At 46.4% G+C, this 25,623-nt stretch overlaps 7 protein-coding genes across 7 annotated transcripts; 3 read left to right on the forward strand and 4 right to left on the reverse strand.

Moving 5' to 3' along the window:
• Positions 1-605: 605 nt before the first annotated feature.
• C7M61_001767 (triacylglycerol lipase) lies at positions 606-5,955 on the forward strand (the record flags this gene model as incomplete). Its single annotated transcript, XM_024857166.1, has 3 exons — positions 606-2,347; positions 2,628-5,438; positions 5,745-5,955. 3 exons carry the CDS (start codon positions 606-608, stop codon positions 5,953-5,955), a joined length of 4,764 nt encoding a protein of 1,587 aa, XP_024715046.1.
• Positions 5,956-6,034: 79 nt separating this feature from the next.
• LYS21 (homocitrate synthase) lies at positions 6,035-7,312 on the reverse strand (the record flags this gene model as incomplete). The annotated part of the gene is made up of 1 exon (XM_024857167.1): positions 6,035-7,312. One exon carries the CDS (start codon positions 7,310-7,312, stop codon positions 6,035-6,037), a length of 1,278 nt encoding a protein of 425 aa, XP_024715047.1.
• A 553-nt stretch (positions 7,313-7,865) lies between these two features.
• On the reverse strand, positions 7,866-15,014 carry C7M61_001769 (uncharacterized protein; the record flags this gene model as incomplete). Its single annotated transcript, XM_024857168.1, has 2 exons — positions 7,866-9,520; positions 10,898-15,014. 2 exons carry the CDS (start codon positions 15,012-15,014, stop codon positions 7,866-7,868), a joined length of 5,772 nt encoding a protein of 1,923 aa, XP_024715048.1.
• Positions 15,015-16,038: 1,024 nt separating this feature from the next.
• On the forward strand, positions 16,039-17,805 carry ILV3 (dihydroxy-acid dehydratase; the record flags this gene model as incomplete). The annotated part of the gene is made up of 1 exon (XM_024857169.1): positions 16,039-17,805. One exon carries the CDS (start codon positions 16,039-16,041, stop codon positions 17,803-17,805), a length of 1,767 nt encoding a protein of 588 aa, XP_024715049.1.
• A 345-nt stretch (positions 17,806-18,150) lies between these two features.
• On the forward strand, positions 18,151-19,122 carry C7M61_001771 (ribose phosphate diphosphokinase subunit; the record flags this gene model as incomplete). The annotated part of the gene is made up of 1 exon (XM_024857170.1): positions 18,151-19,122. The coding sequence occupies one exon, from the start codon at positions 18,151-18,153 to the stop codon at positions 19,120-19,122; it is 972 nt and encodes a 323-aa protein (XP_024715050.1).
• A 98-nt stretch (positions 19,123-19,220) lies between these two features.
• Positions 19,221-22,798, reverse strand: C7M61_001772 (autophagy protein; the record flags this gene model as incomplete). The annotated part of the gene is made up of 2 exons (XM_024857171.1): positions 19,221-19,225; positions 19,249-22,798. 2 exons carry the CDS (start codon positions 22,796-22,798, stop codon positions 19,221-19,223), a joined length of 3,555 nt encoding a protein of 1,184 aa, XP_024715051.1.
• Positions 22,799-23,020: 222 nt separating this feature from the next.
• On the reverse strand, positions 23,021-24,886 carry CAT2 (carnitine O-acetyltransferase; the record flags this gene model as incomplete). Its single annotated transcript, XM_024857172.1, has 1 exon — positions 23,021-24,886. One exon carries the CDS (start codon positions 24,884-24,886, stop codon positions 23,021-23,023), a length of 1,866 nt encoding a protein of 621 aa, XP_024715052.1.
• Positions 24,887-25,623: the final 737 nt, after the last annotated feature.

A 25,623-nucleotide genomic window follows, 5' to 3' on the forward strand; every position in this document is an offset into this window, starting at 1 on the left:
ATTTGCAGCCATGTAGAGTGACTCATGAGGTGAACTATGAGAGCATGTTTATGCAACTTTTTACTACATATCCTTGAATTTCGTATGAGCGTAAGGTTTAATTCGAACTTATTGTGCCCACAATTCTGAGTGGAATGATCGTCAAGACAAGAGTATGAGAAACCTCGTGGCAGTAGCACAAAAACAGGTGACAAGCCTCGAAACGCACCAAGGTGGCAACAATAATAGATCGAGAGATAAGAAGTATTTCTTTTCAGTCGGACTGAAACATATGCATGGTTTTAAAAAATCAGCGAAATGCCCCCCTTTTACTATGATTCTGTATTCTGTTGAGGCCTCAGTACGCTCACTAAACCCGTAGATACGGCTGGTTCGTGGACCCTGTCTCTCATAACCGAGGTACGCCAAGAGACAATAGTACCCCACTTTCACCATTTTCAAAAGCCATTTCTAATATTTAACAATGCCCTGCCTCGAATTGACCATCTCCCGATTTGCTATGAAAGGCTGCAATCAGTGCGTCATTTTGCAACTACCGCATGGCCTGCGCAGTGACTACTTATCTCAAGAAGCGCTGTCCAACACCCCTCTTTTTCCTTATCAACATGCTGTCAGGAGACGAAGAAAACGTCGTTTTGCTTCAGCACTCTGAGGCACCCGAGCTCCTGCTCAGTCAGTTATCCTCGCAACAGGCCGCCCTCACCAGCACTTCTTGGAAAAGAACGTGGTTATTTATTCGCCTAGTCATATTTCGCCAAACCAATGTCTTGGAGAAGTTCGTTCTCGAGCATGAACCCAGTGACTGTGCTTTCGTGGCTAAGTACGGGAAAACTGTTTCGTTAGACCTAGCCTCCTACCCCAAGTTGTCCGTCAACAGACTCTCCCTATACAGCATACATGCTCCACATCCATTGACCAATTTTGCCAAAGATGAGCCCTTGGCGCCAAACATCTTACAGGAGGTATCTGAGCTGCCTGTGATTGTGTTTATCCATGGTTTGGGTGGACAGATGTCGCAGTTCGAACCGTTGATGGCGCTACTCTCCCAGTGCCTGGAAGTCGTGGCCCTAGATTTGCCCGGCTTTGGTAATTCCAAGCTCGAATTCAAAGACAGCCACAAGATCGTCAGTGATATCTCTGCAGAGGAAAAAGCCGACATCTCCTCGAGCGTGAAGGCCTTGCTGTGGGGCGACTACGCTACTGAGAACCTAGTGAGCATGATCAAACAATATATTCAGCAGACCGTGGCTCCTGAAAAGAAAGTGATACTTGTGGGTCACTCCATGGGTACTCACTTAGCCACGAAAACTGCTAATGTGCTCGAAAAAGGCAAGGTAGAAGGCCTCGTGTTGTTATCTCCTCCGCCTTTCGTCGATGACGTTCACCAAAAAACCGAGTCAAAGCACTCGCTCGGTTTCTCTGGCTACTTGATGAAATTTGCGTGGATCTTTAACTTATTTAGAGTCTGGGACAGACTTCCGGGTCTCATCAGCAAGAGCGTGTACAGACAATTGACCCACCAGAGCAGTCTACACCAACGAGCACGCCAATTCAGGTGGAATCTTGACATAGACACGAGGATACTACTCCGTTACATCAGTGGTTTCAACCGTGCTGGCTACCTGGAACTAGTCAACGCTATCTTTAGACTCAACAATAACGTCAAAGATCCAAAGACATACGAGAAGACGTTGCTCGTTGGAGGTATTGACGACAAGGTCACGTCTGTCAAGATCATTCACGACTTGAATGATTTCCTCACGGAATACTGGCAGAAGAAGGTATGCAACGTCGTAGAGGTGAAGAATGCGGGCCATTCTTTGCTCCTATCGAAGCCTGAGTTCATCAGCGGGCTTGTCCTTAATCACTTTGAACTGCGCTTCCCAGAGCGTCTACATTTACTGCCTGCTTGGGTACTCAAGCTAAAAGCCGAAATCTCAGGTGACAAGTGGGGTTTGAAGAATGAACTCAAGTGGCTGCAAACACAAGCCATCTCCCACAATATAACAAGACGCAACGGAAAAGATGTGGCTAAATTGCTTGGAATGAAAACTCTAAGAGAAGGTGATGAAAACCACTCGCCGCTGGTAGTTGAGAACAAATTTTACGGGGACGCTCAGGACGGTAACCCAATCAAGGGCAAATTAATAGCCATCGTTGACATCTCCGCAGATATACCACCCTACAGTCCCAAAACGTTTGAGAAAATACAGTATTACAAGTGTGCCACTGTGTCGAAAGTGGTGCCTGACCACGTGGCTATCAGGCGATTCATACAGCTCATTGATGATATCCTTGGCTCTACGAGCGAGCCTGAGCCGCTCATAGCCGTGCACTGCCACTATGGGTTCAATCGCACTGGATTCTTCATTTGTTGCTATCTCATAGAACGTTGTGGCTGGTCCGTGAGGGAGGCGGTGGAAGGGTATAAAAGCGCCAAATCCCCAGGCATAAAGCACCCGCACTTTGTGGACGCTCTCTATGTCAGGTATGAAAGATAGAAAACGGTTGCAAACCCAGGTGGTCCTGTACGGCAGGCAAGGATGAGGTGCGGCCCTATCTACCCACTATACTCGAGGTAGATAAGCATCCCACTTCTCTCCACGATCCCGCAAATCAGCCTCCAGAATGAAGTTTGGCGAAGCCTTAAGTCAGGGTTTGGTGCCTGAGTGGAAGGAGCAGTATGTGGACTACAAGGCGGGGAAGAAGTATATCCGCAAGGCCTCTGCTAGTCGACAGGCAGCCGAGGACCTGAGGTCAACAGACACCACGCCTTTGCTACGTACTCGTGACGATGGCCGCCCTTATGTTTCCAATGTCCCACAACTTCCACCAGCCGCGTCTCAGGGTCCCGATGATACTTCCAGAAGAAAAGGCTCGATCTTCAACTTCTCGAGCAAGTCTAACAAAGACAAAAGAGACCAGTTCAACGAGGACAAGACAGAATTTTACAAGTGGCTCGACGCTGAGTTGGAGAAAGTAGATACGTTTTATAAGCTGAAAGAGAAAGAAGTATATGAAAGATTCCTCATCCTCGAAGACCAATTTTTCCACTTGAAAGACCACAGGGGACACATGCAAAAACGTGTTTTGTCTGTTGCATCCTCCAGGGTACCGGCTGGTGCTACTGTTGATAGCCTTGCCATTAAGTTCAGGGCCTGGATGCTGCGTTTGCAGAAGTACGAGTTCCCTTCGCTTCCATCAACGGCATTTCTCAACAAATGGAGGAAGAAGAAGCTGAAAGATACGAGCCTCCGCCTCACCGAACAGGACAAGAAAGACAATTATGATCCTAACTACATTGAGAATCAAATAAGAAACGGTGTGATTGGATTCCTTGATTCAGACGTTGACGACGAGCTGATCAACCCGTCCGAGGACGAGAGGATGACTCAGGTACCTGAGACCACACCTGCTCAGGCAAAGCAACAAAATAGACGTGACTACACAAAGAAAAAGAGCTTTGGCGTGCCTTACCTCTACGCAAAGAGACAATTGAAGGGCGCCTTGGTGGAACATTATAGACTTATCGCCTTGCTCAAGTCGTATAGAGTGATGAACAGAACAGCGTTCAGAAAAATCACAAAGAAGTTCGACAAAGCCATCGGCACTAGCACCTGTGAGGAGTTCTTGAAGCGGATTGACAAGCAATCGTACTTCCTTTCTAGTGTTGTCTTAGACAAGATCCTGAGTCGTGTGGAGGATCTCTTCATGACTTACTTTGATCATAATCAACATGACAAGAAGCTGGGATTGGAAAGGCTTAAAAGTACAACATACGCTTATACAAGCGCCGAGATTAGACAACCCCAGCATTATTTGAGCACCTTCTTGTCTGGTGCCTTCCTAGGCATTGGGCTCCCCTTATTTATTATCGGTTTGGTTGTGGCATTGGATAAAACATTGAGCAATCAAATGTCTGAGGGAAGATTTCTTCTTCAACTTTGGGGAGGTTTTCTTCTTATTAACTTGGCATTTTTCTTCGTGGGAATCAACTTGATAGTCTACGATCACTTCAAGATTAGCTACAAGTTTATTTTTGAGTTCAATTTGGCAAATGCCCTCGACTTCAAGCAGTTCTGGCTACTCCCCTCGCTAAGCTTTTCATTACTTGGGCTTATTGGGTGGTTTTCGTTCAAAGATTTTTGGCCTGAAACTTTCCCTGGCAGAACTTTCCCACTTATTTATTTGTGCATCATGCTCATCATCTTTCTTTGGCCGGGAACCCTGCTTTATGGAGCAAGCAGACAGTGGCTTCAGATAGCACTTTGGAGAATCTTGTGGTCAGGTCTATACCCTGTCGAGTTCAGAGATTTCTACTTGGGAGATATTCTCTGCTCATTGACGTATCCCATGGGTAACATATCCTTCTTCTTTTGCCTTTACGCAGACAAATGGAAGAATGTACTCGGTGGTGGTCAGGTTCCTTCCCTGACGGCAAGATGTGGTTCCGGTTACTCCAGACCCATGGGATTTCTTCAGTCGCTTCCATCCATATTCCGTTTCTTGCAATGTCTTCGTCGTTTTATGGACTCTGGTGATGCATTCCCTCATTTGGCAAACATGGTTAAATACATGATTGGTGCAGTTTATTACTGTTTGCTCAGTGTTTGGCGTATCGATCGCACGAGTCAGAACAGAGCTGCTTTTATCACTTTCGCTTGCATCAATTCCATTTATACATCGGCATGGGACATCGTGATGGACTGGTCGTTGGGCCTGACTACATCCAAGAACTTTCTTCTTCGTGACCATTTGTTCTATAAGAAGAGGTATTACTACTACATTGCCACGGTTTTGAATGTCATTCTTCGTTTCCAATGGATCTTCTACGCATTCTTCTCGAGTCAAATCCAGCAGCTGGCTGTGACCAGTTTCTGCATCGCTCTCGCTGAGCTTTTCCGTCGTTTCGTTTGGATGTTCTTCCGTATGGAGAATGAACACTGCACAAATGTGATTCTATTCAGAGCTTCCAGAGACTCCCCGTTGCCATACATGATTCTGTCGAAGGTAGAGTCGGCTATCAAGCGCTTGGTGGACATGAAATATGACGAATTCAAGTCTTCCGACGATGACTACTCTCCAGATTCCGAAGGCAGTGAAGAACCGGCCGCAGGAGTTCCTCCTTCAATCAGCAGGAAACTGGCTGCAAGAACCACCGCACTTAGCCGCAGACTGGCAAAATCCGACCAACTTTTCGACGAAGAGGCAAGCATTGACTCGCTGCGTAAGTCCGACTTCCACGGACCTGCCAAAATGGGCGAGGCGTTACGCAGGCGTTCTACTATTAATGCTATTCTGAATGCCTTGAATAAGGCCCATATTAAGGATTTCCAAAGAAAGACTTACACCGTCCCCGTTGATGACAGTGACGAAGAGGATGACGATGAGGAAGATCAAAAGAAGGTTGGAACTTCCAATAATCATCAATCTTCAAGGTAGAGAATGAAGGCGCTGCAGCGCTTCTCTATTAGCCTTTTCGCATCGGCAAGCAGAAATGGGCAAGCTTTGCTCACGTGAACCAACAAAGGCTGCTACAGGGTCCTGTGCACTCCGAGCCATGATGGTCAAGAATTAGCCCATAGTTTTCTTGAACTAAGTTATCTGTTCTCCCTACCTTGGCCCGACTAGTTTGCGCAAGCTGAATGCCACAACAGCGATAAGTCAAAGTTTATTTATCATCCCTATGAGCTAAATGGAGAGAGATTGCTTGAACCACTGTTAGTTTTTTTCACGATGCTCAGACACGGAGTCACTGAACTCGTGTGTTCGCTCATTGCCAGCTTGAACATCGTCACTGGCGTCTTCTTGTATTCTCAGGAACACAAGGATGGAATCACAATTAAGACCGCTTCCAGAAGGAAGGCCATCATGGCCTGCACCACAATGTGTCTCGTTTTCGGCGGCATCGCTGTGCTGTTGATGATGTACGACATTGCTACCCACAGCTGGTAGACTTTAGCATATGATAACAATCATTTAATTTTAATTTAATCTACGTGAGTGCAAACGTCATTTGTATATCCAGTATAGCTTAGATTTTCTGTTTCTTTGCAGGCACGGGAGTACCGGGAACGGAGAGGTCCGCATGGAAGTCCTTGATGATCGAGTCGACGTCATCGATGTTCAACTGTCTCACGTCACCCAACTTCTTGATCTTGTTGGTGACTTCCTTGCACTGCTCGTCTGTTAACTGCAAGTTCAACTGGTCGACTCTGGACTTGATGGCATTCCATCCGGTCAATCTATTAGCAAAGTGAATGTATCTGGTGAGACCGAAATCTGAGGGGCTCAAAATCTCGTAGGTAGAAGGGTTGGCCAAAATAGCCTTGGCGTGGATACCGGCCTTGTGGGTGAAAGCACAGAAACCAGTGATGGGGTTGTTAAAAGGAATGTTCACCTGAACAGCCTCGGCAACGAGGTTCTCGAGATCTCTCAACTTGTGCAACTTGTACTTAGAAAGCACATAGTCTCTGTCAGCAGCAATCATTCTCGACATGAGGCCTCCGAGGGGAGTGATACCGTTTCTCTCACCAATACCCAAAACAGAGACATCGATCAACTTGGCACCACCCTCCAAAGCAGTGTAAGCGTTGGCAATAGCACAACCAGTGTCGTTATGGAAATGACATTCGATGTCACAAGAAACAACTGACTTCAAGGTTCTGACCAACTCGTAGACCTGTCTGGGGTTGGCACAGCCAACAGTGTCGGCAATACCAACTCTGTTGACGCCGATTTTGTCGACGGTTTTGTAGATGTTCAACAAATCCACCAAGTCGGATCTGAAGGAGTCCTCGGAAGAGAATCTGATCTCGATACCCTTGGACTTGACAAACTCGATAACCTCAACTGCACTCTGGGCAATGTAAGACATATCTTTACCATGTGAGTACTGTCTCAAGAACTGGGAGGTGCCAATAACGACATCAACACCATCAACACCAGTCTCAACAGCCACCTTCGCGTCGTCCATATGACAACGGATATGGGTCAAGATCTTAGCCTTCAAGCCCAACTTACAGATAGCCTCACAGTCCTTTCTCGATTGATCAGAGGCAACTGGAGAAGTCAACTCGATGTAGTCAACACCAAAATCGTCAAGAGCCTTAGCGATTTCAATCTTGGTCTCTGTGGAGAAAAAAGCATTGGCGAACTGCTCTCCTTCTCTGAGAGTTGATTCAATCAACTCAAAACTGGAGACATTCGAAAGGAAATCGGCCGGGTTGGGGCCGTAAGGATTTTGCATGATGGCATCAGACGACCTGTGGGCGTCTTCTGTTACCTTGGTGAATCCCTCTGGGCCAGGCATGTTATAACGTTATCAGGGCGATGAGTTGAAAACGGTATTTTTTTGTGCTATCTCGATTGTACGGGTGCGGAAGCAGTCAGCCAGTATCATAACGGCCGAGCGTCTCAGATTTCCGTCACTAACAAAATAAAGGTTAGATTTCGAAATGGCGGCTTTTAGTTTACATTCATTTGGGTCAGTCATAGAGAGAATCAAGAAGGATTATTGCATTTCGGAGGCTTTATGGCCTTATCAGGGTGACGTTTTCGCAGCCAATAATCTGGTGCTTATTTAGCTGCGGCGGAGATATTATTTGGGTTGAGAAATTGCCAAAATACTTCACTGTTGGCAATTCGATAAGAAGCAATAACATATCTTTGCAAATGCTGACTTGATCTCTGAAACAGACATGAGTCTATCTTTTTCAGTTTGAGATTTTCTCAGTAGAGCTCTTTCTCAGACATCATGGGCAGCAGGGTGGAGTAGTATGTCTATGTCTCCCAGCTGTCTGACTCTCACTACAATTAAACGTCCAAAACATCATGTGTTGTTTCCATTTCTATAATACAATCGCCTAGCTCACTAGGCTCCGGGTGTCTGGGGTCACGAGGCCCAAGATTTCATTTTCGTAGTAGGAGTTCTCCGGTATAAGTACCGGGATCATGTTTTCGTACTCCGTGTCGTCCACATGAGAGATGTTCCAAAGATCTGTCTTTTTTGGCAAGAGGTTCAGGCTCGAAAATTTGTTGATCGCTGCAATCAACTCATCGTCGCCGCAAACCAAGTATCGGTTCACACGAAGAATAGGTGCAAAACGCTCGTCGTAGGCCACCAAATCAAGGTACTTGTGTAGGCGCTCACGGTATGGAGGAATGTCTTCGTCGATGGTGCTGTATTCGTCTCTAGGAGGCGGTCCCATGGCTGCCGTGGCCTGAGCATCAAGAGCACGGCGCCGGCGCCGTTCTGCTCTTCTCTCTGCTGCTCTTTCGGCAGCCTGAACTTGCCTGATTGCTCGTTCAGTTGCCCTTTCTTCACGCTGGCGAGCCCTTTCTTCTCTGGCCTCACGACGACGACGATTTCTTTCCTGAGCCTCGGGACTATTCTCGTCAAGTTCACGGCCTCTGCTTCTGTTGCGACGTTCCCGACGACGCTCACGTCTTTCTTCCCGACGAGTACGCTCGGCTTCCTCCTCTTGACGCCTTCTCTCGGCCTCTTCTTCTTGCCGGACACGCTCACGCTCTGCCTCTTCCTCCTGGCGAACTCTTTCTCTTTCAGCCTCCTCTCTCTGCCGTTGACGCTCCCTGCGCTCTCTGGCTTTTTCCTCCTCTCTTCTCTTTTTCTCGCGTTCCTTCTCACGTTCACGTTCCCGTTCCCGTTCCCGTTCACGCTCCTCCTCACGCTCTCGCTCTCGTTCCTGACGACGCTTTTCTTTTTCAGCCCGCTTTGCTTCTTTACGCAAACGCTTCTCTTCCCTGGATGCCTCGCGAGCAGCTTCCCTGGCAGCTTCCTTCTCACGTTCCAGCTTGAGAAACTCCTGCTCTTCAATGTACCACTGCTCCTGAGTTTGGCGTTCTCTGGCTGCCTCCTTCTTTTTTCTTCTCTCAAGCTTGCGATGCCGACGCTCAGCGTGGCGTATTTCCTTGAGAGCCTCCTCCATCTCTGGACTCGTGCTTTGGTTCTTTTTCTTAGCTTTACGCTCCTGGTGCCGTTCAAGGCTACGGCGGCGGTTGAGCTCGTTGTTCTGCCGCTGGAGCTCCTGCTGCCTGACCATCCTTGCCTCGGCCTCTACGGGATCAATATCCCCCTGTATGTCCTCCTTAGTCCCATCAGCAGGTTCCGTGCTGTGGTCAAATGCATGTAGCTGCGCTTTTCTCATGGCGCTGGTGCCTTCGAATCCTTGAAACTCGACTCTTCCAAAGTCTGGATCAAAGACATTTGCGGCTCGTTTCTGCAAAAGCTCAGACCAGTTTACAATTATAGGGTCTGTGGCGTAACGAGCCAGCCTTTTCCCGGCCTCAGAGTGGTCCATCTGGCTGCTCTGGTATATTTCTGGCGATGTCAGCGGACTCTTGTGACCGTTGTCCATGTCAGGTGAGATAGGAGGCAGCTTCCTCTTCGCTTTCAAAGGTCTGTTGTCGTCTGAGGAGTCGCTGTCTGTGTACTCGAAGCTGGACTCCTCGCCCGAGGGTCCTGGGTTCTTCTTCCACAAAAGCACCATCCTAGCAAACTCTGGTGGTTTTGTCAGAAGGCGATCTAGTTTTTTTGCACGTCTGTATTTTTGGCAATGGAGGAATATAATAACCCTCCCGTATTCGGAAAACAATGGCCTGCAGGAACTGCCGTCAAGCAGCACTGTGAGACGCTCTTGCTAATGCGCTACGGTTAGGAGAAATCGATGAGGAAGAGCAGAGAAAAAAAAATCCAAGAAAGCAGAAATCTCGATGATCATCGGCTGAATCGTCTTTCGTGGTCTTTGCTGTAATTTGTAGACGCGTTGGTGCCTTTTTGCGTAGCGGACTCACATTCCGTACATTACGCATTTTGTAAGTCCACTATACCCAGGGTCTCGTCGGAAGACGACTGCCCGGCAGATGAACGTATGGTGACTTCCGCAAGTTTCTTTTAAGGGGTCAGGTACTTTTGGGGGTCTGTTTTATTGCTGAGGGGACCAAACTGTTTGGTTTGTTGCTTTGAATTATAGTATAGATTGTATTTTTGCCAGAAGGCAGCAAGCATCTTTTAGTTTGCATAATCTGGCTGCGAAGGGCTCTCTCACTGCAAAAGTGTACCATCCACCAAAAATCGAAAACCACCTCAAATTTTAAAAAACTTAGATTCATGATTTCGATGTCTATAGCGCCTATATTGGAAGAAATACCAATCCAAAATTAGAGCTTGGGGGCTTGTGGTGCTTCTTTTTGAGATTGACGTTCGCTTAGGCATGAGCCGCGGCACTGGCTCCTGCGGCGAGACTAGGTCCATACTCCTATTTTGTGTAATGTAATACGAGATCTTTCTGATGGCCCAGCCTTGGGAATAATGTCCCCGAAACCCCTTTATTTTGTAAACAATGATGGAAATCCATTATAGCGCGGAAATAAGGTTTCAGGAAAGCAGCGAAGTATTGAAAGAAGACGATGAGGTGATGGATAGCATACCTCAGCAATTATGAGGGCCTAAGATCGATGGGGAAGCCCCACATTGATATGTTGGATTTACGCTACATGGCTAAGCAACACCGAGGCGCCCTCTCTGGGGAAAGCAATCTTGAGACCTCCCCTGCGTAGTTCAACACTACCGCACAGATCTAAGCCGACTTGGGTAACCAAGTCCGGAAGACAAAAATAAATGGCTTGTTTCAAACAGCATGCTCTTACTTACTTTCAAAAGAGTAAGCTCACGGAGTTGATGTGGTAATTCTCCAGACGATATACTTCACCTCGTTATTATGCAAGCACTCGAAGAGACACAACGCATTACATTTGAACTACATTCCAACGAAGGCTTAAAAACTCTATCGGAATGGCGCTGGCTCCAACTGTTTATATTGTGAATGCTTTAAGAGAGGCTATGAAGAACCAGCATTCACTAATCCCAGTAGTAGACTTTTTGGATCCGCCAATAAAGATTGCGGAGTATCAAACTCAACAACTCTTCCATTATCAAGACCCAAGATTTTATCCGAATCCAAAATTGTGTCGATTCGGTGAGCAATGGTTATCACAGTTCTGTCCTTTGCTTTCTTCCTCACCACTGCCTGGATGACTTTATCCGTTTCGAAATCAACGGAGGCCGTAGCTTCATCCAAAATGAGTATATCCGATTTCTTCAAGAGCGCTCTTGCCAAGCAGAAAAGCTGTTTCTCTCCAACAGAGAACTTAGAGCCGTTTTCACTAACTTCGTATTGCAATCCTTGAGGAAGCTCCTTAATAGTATCAAGGAGATGCACATCTTTCAATGCGTCCCAAAGATCATGATCCAGGTACTCATCAAATGGGTCGAGATTGAATCTGATTGAACCTGGAAGAATATAGGTGTCTTGCGAGATAACACTGAGTCCTTTCCTCAAAGTTGTTAGCTTGATTTTGCTGATGTCAGTACCGTCAATTGTAATTCTGCCTCCAGTTGAAGGTAACATTCTGAATAACGCAAGAATGAGTGAACTCTTGCCTGCTCCAGTTCTCCCAATAACCCCCAACTTCTCACCTTCATTGGCGGAAAAGGAAACTCCTCGAAGAGCCAGCTCTGCTGTTCCAATATAGGCCCCGGAATAATTCTCAAATTGAATTTTTCCTTTTGGCCTCCAAGTATAATCGACGTCCAGTTGGTCACTGTCTTCCTCCTGTTCCAAATCCGTGTACTCGAAACATCTTTCAACCGCCGTGAAATGTCCTTCCAATTTAGAAAAAGCACCAACTATCTGCTTAAAGGACACCGAAATTGTCGATGCATAACCCAAATTTGAGCCCACAGTTCCGCCTGATATGTTGCCTTGTCCACTCCTAAAAACAAAGAATAGCGACGTGAGAAAGGTAAGAGCTGATGTAATCAAGTTCAACCGCAAATCGAGCCATTCTGACACATAGAGGTTCAAGAGGGAAGACCCAACCTCAAAGTTGCAATCCAAAATACTTCTTCTGGTGAATCTTTCCGTTTGACGGAAGGTCCTTATAGTCTCTGCTCCGTCTAGTGTTTCTTGTAAAAGTGTAAAAAATGGGGTTTTGGTGATAATACCAAAACTCTTAAGCTCTCTTTCAGCACCAATGTATACCCAGTTGTAGTAGCAAAACCCCGAGGCAACAATGACTAAGATGGGTATGGTAGAGGGAGACTGATAAATGATCAGAAGGACCGACAATAAAGCTGAGGATGAGTTTTTGAGCAATTGATATAGATTCTTTGGAAGAGCGGTTTCAATATTGTATAAATGGGTCATGTATCTTTGAAGGACATTTGCTCTTGGTGTTACATCGAAGAAGCTAATTTTCGATCCAACAAGGCTAAGGGTCATGTCAATGAATATTTTGTTGGCACCTTCGAGACCCAAATTGCAAAGTAAAAACCATCCTCTTACAAAATTCATGCACTCATTTGCAAATCCGATAATAGCATAGCCAGTAAGGTAATGGAAGCCATCCTGATGTTCGTTCTCAGTCCACTTTTTGAGCCACAAATCTGTAGTTAGCTGAAAAGTAATAGCTAGGGTAGACAATACACCCATGATGATCAAATTTGTTCGAGAGAAGGCTTTGAAATACCTCAAGTACACTTCACTTCTTATTTTCCTTGACTCGTTTGCCGGACGTTGTTTGTATTTCTCCACATGCAATTGAAAGGGATTATAAGGATCATGGTGACGCTTGATGCTTTCGGAGTTCCCTACTGGAGGCCCGTCCTGTAAAGCCAAGTGCTTAGTAGTCGAATGCCCACTCGCCAGTGCCCTATCCTCGATGATCTTACCGTTATCAATGTAGTATGAACGGTCTGCGTGAGCTCGAATTAGCTGATTATTCGTAGCAAAAACAACAGTTTTGCCCGCTAGGACTCCATTTTCTGAAAACACTTCTGTAAATAGCTTTTTACCGACATGGTTGTCCACGGCACTGAGGACATCATCTATCAAGTAAACATCTGCCTCAGAGTAGACGGCCCTGGCTAAAGCAATTCTCGCCTTTTGACCACCAGATAATGTATAGCCCATATCTCCAACAATAGTTTTGTCTCCGAGGGAGAATCTCTCGATATCAGGAGTGAGTTGACAAACGTCAAGCACCTTCTCATACATACCCTGGTCGTAGATCTTCCCAAAGAGTATATTATCACGTATCGTCTCGTTCAAAAGCCATGGAGTTTGGCCGACATTAGCCATTGAGCCATTGACAACCGCCTTGCTGTCGTTGCTCATAGATTCAAGACCACCTGAAATAGCGGAAAGTAGAGCAGTTTTGCCGGATCCGCTTCTACCGAACAAGCAAACAAATTCACCTTTTGCCACAGTGAAATCAATCTCTTTCAAGATGCATTTCCCGGACGTCGAATCCCAGGAAAAGTTGCCTTGGATCTCTATCGCGTTACTCGAGTTATTTGACTCAACCTCAAGATTGAGCTCCTTGCAATTCAAGAAATCTACAACCCTCTCAAGGGAAACTTTCGCATTGGCAGTGGCAGATATCAACTGAGGAATCTTCTGAACTGGAATCGAGAGAAGGACAAGCAAATGCAAGGTAGGATAGATGACGTCTGCCTGCAAGGGTCGATTTTGAAAATAGGTGTAGCAGGCAAACGTTGTCAACGACAAGAGAAAAGGCTGTATCAGCCACAACAGCTCAAATAGCAAATTAAAGGCTTCCTTAGATCGGGCAGCTGGGTCAACAACTTCAAGTCTTGTTTGAAAGAGCCTGCTCACCATTATGTCTTCCAACGATTGAAGTTTGAGTAGCTTGATTGAAGAGAAGAGGTTACTGACTGCAGTAGTGAACCTTCCTCTCAGGATCCGATATAGCCTAAATCTGGCCATGTAGAGTTCCAATATTTTAGACTTTAGCGGAACCATGATACCAAAAAGTAACAAACCACCGAGCATTGAAGACCCCACTAGCCGCCAAAGAGAGTACAAACAAAGGAGAAGCTGAATTGGCACCAATATAAAGTCTCCGCTTAGCCGAATGCCGATCGTGATAGCACGAACGTCGACTTTGACGTAGTTTAAAATTTTGCCAATCGCATAAGTTTCACGACTGCTTCGTGATAATCGCTGACTTTTTTTGTACAATATCGTCAGTAGAGCAGTTGAGATTTCATTGGCTGAAATCTGGACAATATAGTTTTCGTAGGCGGAAAATCCTTTCCCGATAATATCATTGACACATAGTGAGAATGAAAGAATTACCCCATCAATCAAGGCAACATCCTTGCCAAGGTACCGCTGCTCAATGAACTGTAGAAGCCTTTTCAACAAGTAAGCTCTAAGAAAATACAGTTGGTATTTGAGTGTTTCTAGAATCAAAGACTTGAGCAAGTTTGGATAAAACGAGTAGAGGAGGCAAGTAACAAATGATCTGATATCTGAAACTCCACTTATGTTACTTTCAAGACGATCACTAGCATCTGCAGAATCAAACTCTTGATATATCTTGACAAGATGATCAGGCTCAATGCGTCCAGATGTGTAACAGTCCTGAATGATTGGATTGATCTTCGTCAAGAGGATATCAGATCTGAAGCTCTCTAAGTATGTCCACCAGTGTTTCTTCGACTTGGTCGCGCTCGGTGTAAACCAGACGAGAGTCTCTAGTGCTATCAAAATTAGTTCCACCATGAAAACTATTTGTGAAGGATAGCCACAGTCTGACTGAAGAAGCCAGCTTTTGGCTGCCTCGTAGATCCAAAAAAGTGTAAGAATAGGCTGTGAGTACCCGTCTGTGAAGCAGTCGATGTAATGAAGCGGAAGCGTTGAGATCTTAGTGGCAATTGAAAGTCGGTCTGACAGGGACTGCAATAGAGCTATAAAAACAATTGTCACCGCCAATGCCAATCTCAATTTACCTGCCCCATTGAACCCTGAAACAGGAGCACCAAAAGCTCTTCTGTAGACCACAGTCACCGCCAAAATGGCCGAAAGGAAACCAAGTTGAACAATTTGTTCAATGGAACTCAAACTCTTTTGAAGAGAAACATAATGATCCATCTCTGGTGAGAGCTTAGTAGGAGACAGGGACGTCATAGGCTTATCAAGTATGCCCTCCGAACGCGCGGCTTAAGGTTTGACGTGCATAACCGAAGCCACAATGTAATTCCTTATCGCGAACAGTTGGTCCTTCTGAGTAGATAAGAGGGTCTAAAGTGGGCCATGGTAAAAAGTGAAGAATGCGAATCATTCCAGCGGACTTTTACGGTGGTACTTGCAAACTGTTCCATCATTATATGATTTAGTTGCAATTAGTAAGCGATTAGTTGAAAATGCCTTAAATGCTTAATAGCAGCGAGGTGTGAATTGAGATTGAACTGTTTCGAGTACAAAATCTTTACGGTAAAAAATGGACATACACATCGACTTCAAGAATAGTAGGTTGATATGCGAACGCGCTTCGATAGCCCATTTAGCCCATCTGACAGGCTAAAATTTGTTGTGAAAAATTTTTTTGTTCATAAGAATATCCATAGTATGAAAAATATTCGACGATCTAAGCAAACCTCTTAATCATATGAATTGGTCAAGCGAATGAAGAGTCCTCATTGATATGATGTATGGGGTTCAACTACAGTACCTGCTTCTTACTTATGGCCAAGCAAAATACATGACCTCCAAAGTTTTTACTTTGGTAGGATCTAGAGAACCAAATCAACGCCCTTGACTCGCTCCTTGCACCAGAAAAACCATGCTACTTCTCGACCAAGTGATTCTTTCCTCTCTATGAGATCACTTGCAGTGCGTCTCCTCGGATTTTGCAATGTGTCAAGTGCACTGGCTTCAAAACCTGTGTCTGCAAAAATCCACTCGTATACCTCTTCAATCTCACAAAAAGGCCACTTTAAACAAACCTCAACAATCAAATCAATCCCGAAAGTCCGCCATCAATTTCTCCAGGCCATCGACTTCTGACCTCTAGGTCCACGGTCATTGGTCGAGAGATCCGGGGGCATGCGCACTTCCGGCCCCACCTAAACCGCGCCGGTACCGGAACTGACTCATGAAAATTCTGCAACTACAAGTTCGAGAGTAATACGTCTTTTTCGTCTAGCTAAGCATGTCTTTCGTTAGCAGGGCACATTTCATACAGCTGCGGGGCTTCTCGCGCTCTGCTGTCGCCTACGCAAAGAAATTGAACAAGTACTCGTCTATTGTCACCGAAGATGTTTCTCAAGGTGCATCCCAGGCCATGTTGTACGCTACTGGTTTCTCGGATGAGGACTTCCACAAGGGCCAGGTTGGTGTTGGATCCGTCTGGTGGGGAGGAAACCCTTGTAACATGCACTTGATGGACCTCAATCACCAGTGTACCGAGTCTGTCAACAAGGCTGGTCTTAAAGGCATGCAGTTCAACTCCATCGGTGTTTCTGACGGTATCACCAACGGTACCGAGGGTATGAAGTACTCCTTGCAGTCCAGAGAGATTATTGCCGACTCCTTCGAGACCATGATGATGGCCCAGTTGTACGACGGTAACATCGCCATCCCATCTTGTGACAAAAACATGCCCGGTGTGCTTATGGCCATGGGTAGACACAACAGACCTTCTATCATGGTCTACGGTGGTACCATCATGCCTGGATCGCCCTCCTGCTCTTCTCCAGAGGTGGGTGAGAAAATCGATATCATTTCCGCTTTCCAGTCCTACGGTCAGTACTTGTCTAAGTTGATCACCAATGAAGAGAGAAAAGATGTTGTTCGTCATGCCTGTCCTGGTCCAGGTGCCTGTGGTGGTATGTACACTGCCAACACCATGGCTTCTGCCGCCGAAATCTTGGGTATGTCTTTGCCATACTCTTCTTCTGCTCCAGCTGTTTCCAAGGAAAAGGCTGAAGAGTGCGCCAACATTGGCCAGGCCATCAAGCACTTGATGGAAATTGACTTGAAGCCAAGAGAAATCATGACCAAGAAATCTTTTGAAAACGCCATCACCTACATCATCGCCACGGGTGGCTCCACCAACGCCGTGTTGCACCTTATCGCCATTGCTTCCTCTGTCGGTGTGGAAATCACCGTGGACGACTTCCAGAGACTTTCTGACAGCACCCCATTGTTGGCTGACTTCAGACCTTCCGGCAAATACGTCATGGCTGATTTGCAAGCCAGAGGCGGGACCCCGGCTGTGGCCAAGATGTTGTTGGAGGAGGGCTTGCTTGATGGTGATCAGATGACTGTTACCGGTTTCACGCTCAAGGAAAACTTGGACAAATTGCCAGGTTTGCCCGAGGGCCAGGACATTGTCAGACCTTTGTCGAACCCATTGAAGCCAAGCGGTCATTTGCAAATTCTTAAGGGTACCTTGGCTCCAGGCTCTGCTGTTGGTAAGATCACTGGTAAGGAGGGTACCTACTTCAAGGGTAAGGCTAGAGTTTTCGACGCCGAGGACCTCTTTATTGAGGCCTTGCAGGCTGGAGAGATCAAGAAGGGCGAGAAGACCGTCTGTGTGATCAGATACGAGGGTCCTAAGGGTGGTCCAGGTATGCCTGAGATGTTGAAGCCTTCTTCTGCACTTATGGGCTACGGATTGGGCCAGGACGTTGCACTTTTGACTGACGGAAGATTCTCCGGTGGATCCCATGGTTTCTTGATCGGTCACATTGTTCCAGAGGCCGCTGTGGGTGGTCCAATTGCCTTGGTGTACGATGGTGACGAGATCGTCATCGACGCCGAAAACAACAGAATCGACTTGTTGGTCGACGAGGCCGAGTTGGCCGAGAGAAGGAAGAAGTGGCTGGCTCCAGAGCCAAGATACAAGAGAGGTACCTTGCGCAAGTACTCTCTTTTGGTGAGCGATGCCTCCAAGGGCTGTGTCACCGACTTGTAAGCGCCAAAATCTCATCAGGGAGCAAATGTCTTTGAACAGACTCGCCCCCGCTTCATTTCTACATAAGTTATTCGCATCACACTATCCTAATGAACGGATTTGCATTCATGAATTGTAATGGCTGCGAAATTGTGGGTTGAAGGTGGTCCACATCACCACATCACCACTGCACCAAAGCCACCTAAACCGGGATGTTATACCATATTATTGGCAAAAATTTCATCAAAACACAAAAAACTTGAAGCTTTTGGGGTTTCTGACGAAATCAGCTCGGAATCGCCGAGGGCTCCACGTGACTGCATTAGCCTCTCATCTTCAGTTTCTCTTCTCTACTACAACCGCAGAATGCCTTCCACGCCAAATCTGATAAAAATCGTCACAGGCAACTCTCACAGAGCTCTTGCTGAAAAGGTGGCCGCCAAGCTAGGCATGAAGGTCTCCAAAGTGGGGGCCTTCCAGTTTTCCAATAAGGAAACCGCTGTGGCCGTGGGTGAATCAATGAGAGATGAGGACGTCTATGTCATTCAGACCGGTTACGGCGAAACCAAGATTAACGACTATTTGATGGAGCTTCTCTTCCTCATCAATGCCTGTCGTGTGGGAGGAGCAAGAAGAATCACAGCTGTGCTCCCCAATTTCTTCTATGCTAGACAAGATAAGAAAGACAAGTCTAGAGCACCCATCACGGCAAAGTTGATCGCCAACTTGTTACAAACGGCGGGCTGCCATCACGTCATTACTCTCGATTTGCACGCTTCGCAAATCCAGGGTTTCTTCAGAGCTCCAGTGGACAACTTGTACGCTGAACCCTCGACTTTGAGGTTCATCAAGGAACACTACAACCCCGAGGACTTGACCATTGTTTCACCGGACGCAGGTGGAGCCAAAAGAGTTGCATCCATTGCCGACAAGCTAGATACTCCGTTTGCTTTGATCCACAAGGAAAGGCAAAAAGCGAATGAGGTTTCCAAGATGGTCCTTGTTGGTGATGTCGACAACAAGACTTGTATTCTTATCGATGATATTGCTGACACCTGCGGCACGCTCTGCAAAGCCGCTGAGGTGCTTTTGGAGAATGGTGCCAATAAGGTGATCGCTATGGTGACCCACGGTATCTTCTCTAAGAACGCAATTGAGAAACTCAACAACTCCAAACTAGACAAGATCATATGCACAAACTCCTTGCCTTTAGAAGACAAGTTGGAGAGATGCCCCAGAATCGAAATATTAGACATCAGCCCTACTATTGCAGAGGCCATCAGAAGATTGCACAACGGTGAGAGTGTGTCCTACTTGTTCAACCACGTCCCCGAATAGTTGTATTTACCTATTCAGCCTGTATCATATACCAGATAATGCCGACATTGAGCAGAAATGGATTTTCTGCCACATTATTAACATTAGAATCAGTCACCTCATGCTGTGTAATAGACCCAATGCGACTCACAATCCAATCACGGCTGCTGCCATTCTCCGCTTTGCTTTCATCGAGGAAGTAATTAGGTGCCTCGATATTGAAAGCTGTCCAAGGCGGCTTGGAACTGGTTTGCCCGTCCACTCTATCCACGTGGGTTGGGAGGAATAACACTAGGTCCCCGGCCTCGAAGTTGTTGACTGTGATCTTGCTGGCCACCAGCCTACGGAGTTTCGACACCTCCTGATTCATAGTCTTGTTCTCCTTAGAAAGCTTCTTGGCAAAACCTTCAACGTCCTTGAAACGCTTGAATATGCCGTTAAGGAAGAACTTTTGGTTCACAATAGCATTCTTCTCATCTTGCAATTGTAGTTGAATATCCTCAGTAAAGGAAATAAGCTTGAGGAACTTGGAGAAGTCAGACTTATTCTTTTCATCCGAATCCCCAAAAGCATTGTAGTACGTCTCAATGAGTTTTACAGCTTCAGCTTCTTCCTTGTCGGCTTCACCAGTACTTTTGACCTCGTCAGCACTCTCAGCCTCCAAATCGACTTTTGAAGATGGGATCAAAGTACCCAAGATTTCTCTCCAAGCCATACTACTTTCGACTTCGGAAACCACGCTGGTGTGAAAGTTCTTATCAGGAATGATTAGAGAGTCTTGGGCTTCATCCTCATTACTCTTCTTGGATCTCAAGCCTTTGACTCTGCGTACTTTATATTCAAACTTGTTGACATCGGACTTCGAATCTGCCTCTTTGACAAGTAACAAGCCCATCGATTCCAAGATGTAACAAAACTCTTTGAAGTCTTCAAAGTTTTTCTGGGTAGTCTCAAGAATTACAGCAAAGAGCTCTCTGACGACTCTGTTGAGCTGTCCAATTATCTCCTCCAGCTTATGATGCTTTGTTTGAGTGACTTCCATCAAGTTCTCATAATCCTCCGTCCTTTCGTCAAACTTCTGGTTTAACTCCTTCAACTCAGTTTCAAGGTGACTTCTCTCGGTTGCATACTCTGCTTCTTTGGCATGCATATTTGAAAGAAGCTCTTGTTTGAGATCTTGAACATCTTTGAACTCGTCTTTGAGACTCTCAAACCGGACTTTATACTCGGTAGCCTCGTCAACCTGGTTCGCTTTTTGCTTCAATTCATCTTCAAGCTTGGTCATCTTCTTCTTCAAATCCTCATTTTCACGCAAAATGGCCTCATGTGTGACAACCTTTTGGTCAAGGCCCTTGTGTTTCTGTTCTAACTGCTCAACCTCAGAAGCATTTTGTGCAATCAAGGCCTTCATTTCTTCTGAATGCTTGTTGCCAAGATCCTTGATGACGCTCTCTGAGATCTGAAGCTTCTCCTCATAATCCTGCTGCATCTGTCTCATTTGGAAATCCTTTTCTTGAGATTCTCTTCTCACCTCATCGAGTGCCTTGCGAAGGGAGTCGTTTTCTTGATAGATAGACAGTTGAGATATCTTAAGCTCGTTGACTTCTTTTCTCAACCTAATGTTGTCAACATGCTTGTCGATCGTTGTCGATGCATCCATAGCTTTGACACTAGCGCTGCTAGTAGATGTCTTTCGGCTGCTTGGATTTCTCATAAGAAGACTAGTCGGATCACCAGTGGAAGGGCTTCTCACCGGTCTTGCATTGTTTTCAACAAGCATGCTTTCTTTACCTTGGGATAACTTTCGATCATTAGACTTCACCACGGGCCAGTTGGATATGTTTGCATACTGCTGCTGGTGAAGTAGACCTTCAAGCTTGGAGATTCGGGATCTCAAGCCCCTAATGAGATTCAAATCAAAATCATCGACGACATTGCCTGGCTTCTGGCCGTGGGTATCGAGGACCTGAGAGCGTGTAATGATTTGCAGCTGCTCGGGCGATAATGACCCTAATGAGCTGACGACACGAGTGACTCTTTTCAAGCTGTCGGTAGAAGTGATTAAATCCTTAAAATTTTTCTCGAGGAGGCCTGCAAAGCTCAGACCATTACTGGACAGGTGGTTTTTAACTAAGTTGATGAAATTTGTGATATCCTCACGTTCTACCACAACATCATTGATGATCTCAACAACTGAATCTTGCCTTTTGGCGGCTTCCCCGTTCACAAGTGTAACATCTATAGTAGGGAGTTGCACACGAAAGTTTTTGTCATTCCCGAGGAACTTCAAAAATACTCCAAACTTTTTCAACCACAACTTCTGAAATGCCTTCTCGTGATCTATGAGTACGGAAAGTTGCTCGGAAACATTTTTCACGATACCCTTAGAATAAAAGTCATGCCATTCAAACTGGCGTCGCTTCTCAATAAGAAGAAAGCCAAATAGGAGAGGGAGGTCAACCGTCAACGAGAGTAGATCGCCAGCTTCTCGAATCCTATCGATGGTTTTATGAACAGGAAGGTCGCCTTGTGATTCATCTTCATGCTTCTCGGTAGGTGTAAGCAACAGCTTCATCTCTCCCTTTAAACCGACCGTCCTCATTTGTAGAGAGGCGATGCTCTCAAATATGGACAAGCTTTGATTGGTAAGCTTCTTTTTAAAGGAGTACAACGATTCCAAAAGCCCGAATAGTGATTCAGAGTGTGAGAACACCTCTGATGCGGTTTCCATCTGGCGGGAGTATACTTGTTGAAGGTCCAGGGTGTTTGAACTTGTGGTATTCTCCAATTCGGAATGGATCCTTTTACCCAAGTAGGACAAGTCGTCAGAATAAGACTTCCTGGACGTATCGCAGGTCTTAAAATTGGAAATTGACTCTTTTCGTAGATCTTCGATCTTGGTATCCACCTGTAGCTTCTCAGCATTAATTTTGTTCACCGAGGCGGAAAAGTCGTTGAAGGTATCTCGAATCTGGGGTAAGTTTTGGTCCACAAATTTGGCTGCGGACTTCAATGACTCGTAATCAAGATAATCTGCAAGTGCAATGGACTTACTGGGATCCAGTTTAAACAAAATCCGAGGGTATTCCTTGAGCAGCGAGTAGCGGTCCTCCCAGACCTTATGCAAAGACTTCTTGTTTAACGTTGCAAGATAGCTGTAGTAGCCGTCAAAATTCTTTTCCATCCCGCTCACAAAGCTAGCTGCAAACTGGAAGATCACGCTTAGCGACTTAAAGATGACGTTGATGTGGCGAATGACCCGCTCCATTTGGTCTTGCACTCGAGAAGCTCCCAAAAGACGAGCATTGACCCACGACTCATAGTTCCGAAGGGTCGATGAAAGCATCTTGACATTTGAGGGAACCTCTGTCACGCCAAATGTTGTGGGTTTTAGCAACATGTAGTTATCGTCCTCACTGTCCAGTAGGTACCGTGGACCCAAACTGGGGTCTCTGGAGGCGGAAAAAAGGCGCTTGTCGTAAACGTAAATATCTGTCATCTCGTTTATCATGGAATAATTGAGCTTCATGCCAAAAGACGTGAGAAGAAAGATATTCTCATGGGAGGCAATTGTATACTTGGTGAAGGACTCTAGGAGGAAATCCTTGAAACTTTGTAGCGTGTGGTAGCGTACTGGCTTGCTCAAAACCACACTCTCACCATTGTGAGCGTTGTAGATGGTGAGTTGGTCAGTCATATGCAAAAGAACGCAGTAGATGTGGAAAAGACGGAGTAGTAGAAATAGTGTGGAGGCACTGATAGACGGGTGTATGCACACTATGTGATAAGGATCGTTAGTATGTGGAGGCTGTATAATGCGAACCGGTCGGGTTACTCACATGAGAATATCAGTCTAGTCATTTTACAACCTTTAACATAAATACTTTTAATAAGTTCTATCATATGAACAGAATGGCGCTTAGAGCTTGGACTTGGCGGGCAACTGGGTGGACAAGACCTGCTTCATCTCGTTGGCAGCCTCGGTCAAGTAGTATTTCATATAGTCGGATCTCAAACCGAAACCCTTCTTACACGAGATGTGCACATGCAACCAGTCATTGTTGACCAAGTAGGCCAAACCGAATCCCTCGTCAATGACCTGAGACCAACCCCAGGACTGGAAGTATTCAGATGGGACCTGGGAAGAAGAAAGGTACCATGTGCTGGAGTACTTGTAGATTGGGTCCTTGAAGATACCTGGAACCTCCTCACCCTGCTTAAGCATCTGCAGCAAACCGAACAAGTGACGGTCAACACCCTTACCATCGGCAGCCTCTACAAGGTACTTCACGTGCTGCTTGCAAGCATCGTTGAAAGCGGCAATCTTGGCCTCGTTGGTAGCGTTGAAGTCAGTGAAGGTCTCGACGAACTTCTTGGCCTCAACAGAAGCAGATCTACCAGTCTCGGTTCTACCCTTCAAGTACTTACGGGTAGCAGCAGACTCGTAGGTTGGTCTAATCTTACCGGTCAACTTGTAGTAGGCCAACTGGATCAACATCTGGACGTAGGCATCTGGGGAAACCTTGAACTGCTTGATCAAGTTCTTACCGTAGCCGTAGTACTGGAACACCTCCTCATCGTGAGCAGCGATGGTCTCGTCAAACTTGACCTTGGCAGCCTCAATGTCAGCTCTACCCTTAACGGTGATGTCGAATGGCAAGACAGAAGGAACCTCAGGAACAACCTCTGGGGCAATAGTGGTGTCGTTGGCGATTTCCTGGATGAAAGCGGCTGGGTCCTCCTTGGCAATCTGCTGCAAAACGAAGTTGTTCATCTGGACGGTTGGGGTGGCGTCCATTCTAGAGTGCTCACCCAAGAAACCAGAGTTACCGTTCTTGGCAACGAAGAACTCCAATGGCTTGTCGAAGAATCTGTTCTGGCCGTCACCGTGCCAGTTGTTCTTGGACTTCTCCTCAATGGTGATAGGGTAGTTGTCGTCAAGACAGAGCACGAAAGAAGAGGCGAAAATGGTCTCGAAAGAGTCCTCGTTGACAGGAGAGGCACCGGTCAAGTGCTCGTAGGTGTTCAAGTACTCGTCTCTGTTCAAGGAGGTAAGAGCACCAATGCCAACACCACGTGGAACCTTAGGGTTGACAACGTTGACCAAGTAGTCCAACTGCTTGTAGATGGCAACCTTGGACAAAGGCTGGCCGTTCTTGACGTGGTGGTACACCTTGTAGAAGTTGTTGTTCAAAGCCACGATGAAGTAACGGTGCTCGGCTGGGTCGTACAACTTGGTGACGTCACTGCCGGCAGCTGGGACTCTGGAGTTGTTGAACATGTACTTGAAAGCGTTCATACAGTAAGGGTTGCCCTTGATGATCTCAGGCTCCAAGGTCTCGTTCTCAACGGTACCAGCGAACTGGGTGGTGTAGTAGGCAATCAAAGATGCCTTGTACAACTGGTTCTTGCCAATGGCGTTATTGACGTCCTTGTGGTTGAAGAAGTAAGACACGTAAGGAACCACGGGGTCTCTGTAGGACATGTAAGCGTAGTCGTCCCAGTACTCAGCCAACCAGTTGTCCTTGCCCTGGGCGAACTCCTCCAATCTCAGCTGGAGAGCCTCACCCTGGCCACCAGGACGGGCAAACTCCTCCACAATGGCAGTGGTGGACTTCAACTGGGCCTCAGACAAAAATGGCTCCACGGTTCTCAAGTACTTTTTGCAAGTTTCTTGCAAAGTAGGAACAGGCAATTTGGGGAGCTGTGACTGGTACTTGAACAAGTCGCCCTTTGGCACCGACGAGGAAAACTTTCTGGTCATGTTAGCTGCGGTTCTTAGCATTTGATGGAAGAAAGGTACGAGGGAAGAAAGGTACCGAATTCAATGGGCGAGATCCGGGGACTTTATATGGCGGGAGGATGTGAATTGTGGGGGTGGCCGCGAACCGAGGAAGCCTGCATTGGGCGCAAAGATGGAGATGATTGACGGTCGGGGGAGGTCGGAGTCAGGGGACTTTTCGGAGTCACGAAGTCACGTGGCGCCGTTCCACCCTTACCGATAGCCTTTGGTTTGAAATCGTTGTGTTTGGCAGCTTTTTGGGGCCTCTTTGGCGGTTCCCTCGGGTGCAAAATTCACATTGGCATCCTGCGCGGAGGCCAAAACCGTCCAGCGTGGCTGCGAAAGCACCGAAAAACCGGAAAAATGAGAGATCAATGGTAAACAAAACCGGGTGTGAAAGGGGCATTTTTAGGGAAAGAAGCAGGAAGAAGGGGCCGTAGTTTTGGCAATTGTTTATAGAAATCCCAAAAATTTGTTTTGTTTGCTGGGGTTTGGGTGTTTTGGTCCGCCACAGTAAAATTGGTACCAAGATAGAGAAGTGGCAGCTCCGAAAAACAACGATAGACAGTCTAAAGTGAGGCAAAAGTGTCGGTGCGCAATTGCAAAACCCACTACAATCGAGATGAATTTTTCACCACCACGGTATGCGCAAAACCCCCAGTCCCAACGACCTCGTAATTCCAGTTACGTCATGGAGCCCAGCACCGATACAAAAACAAGAGTTTTGTGCCTGATTGTTT

The sequence above is a fragment of the Candidozyma pseudohaemuli genome, assembly GCF_003013735.1.
Source record: "Candidozyma pseudohaemuli strain B12108 chromosome Unknown scaffold00002, whole genome shotgun sequence".
NCBI lineage: Eukaryota > Fungi > Ascomycota > Pichiomycetes > Serinales > Metschnikowiaceae > Candidozyma > Candidozyma pseudohaemuli.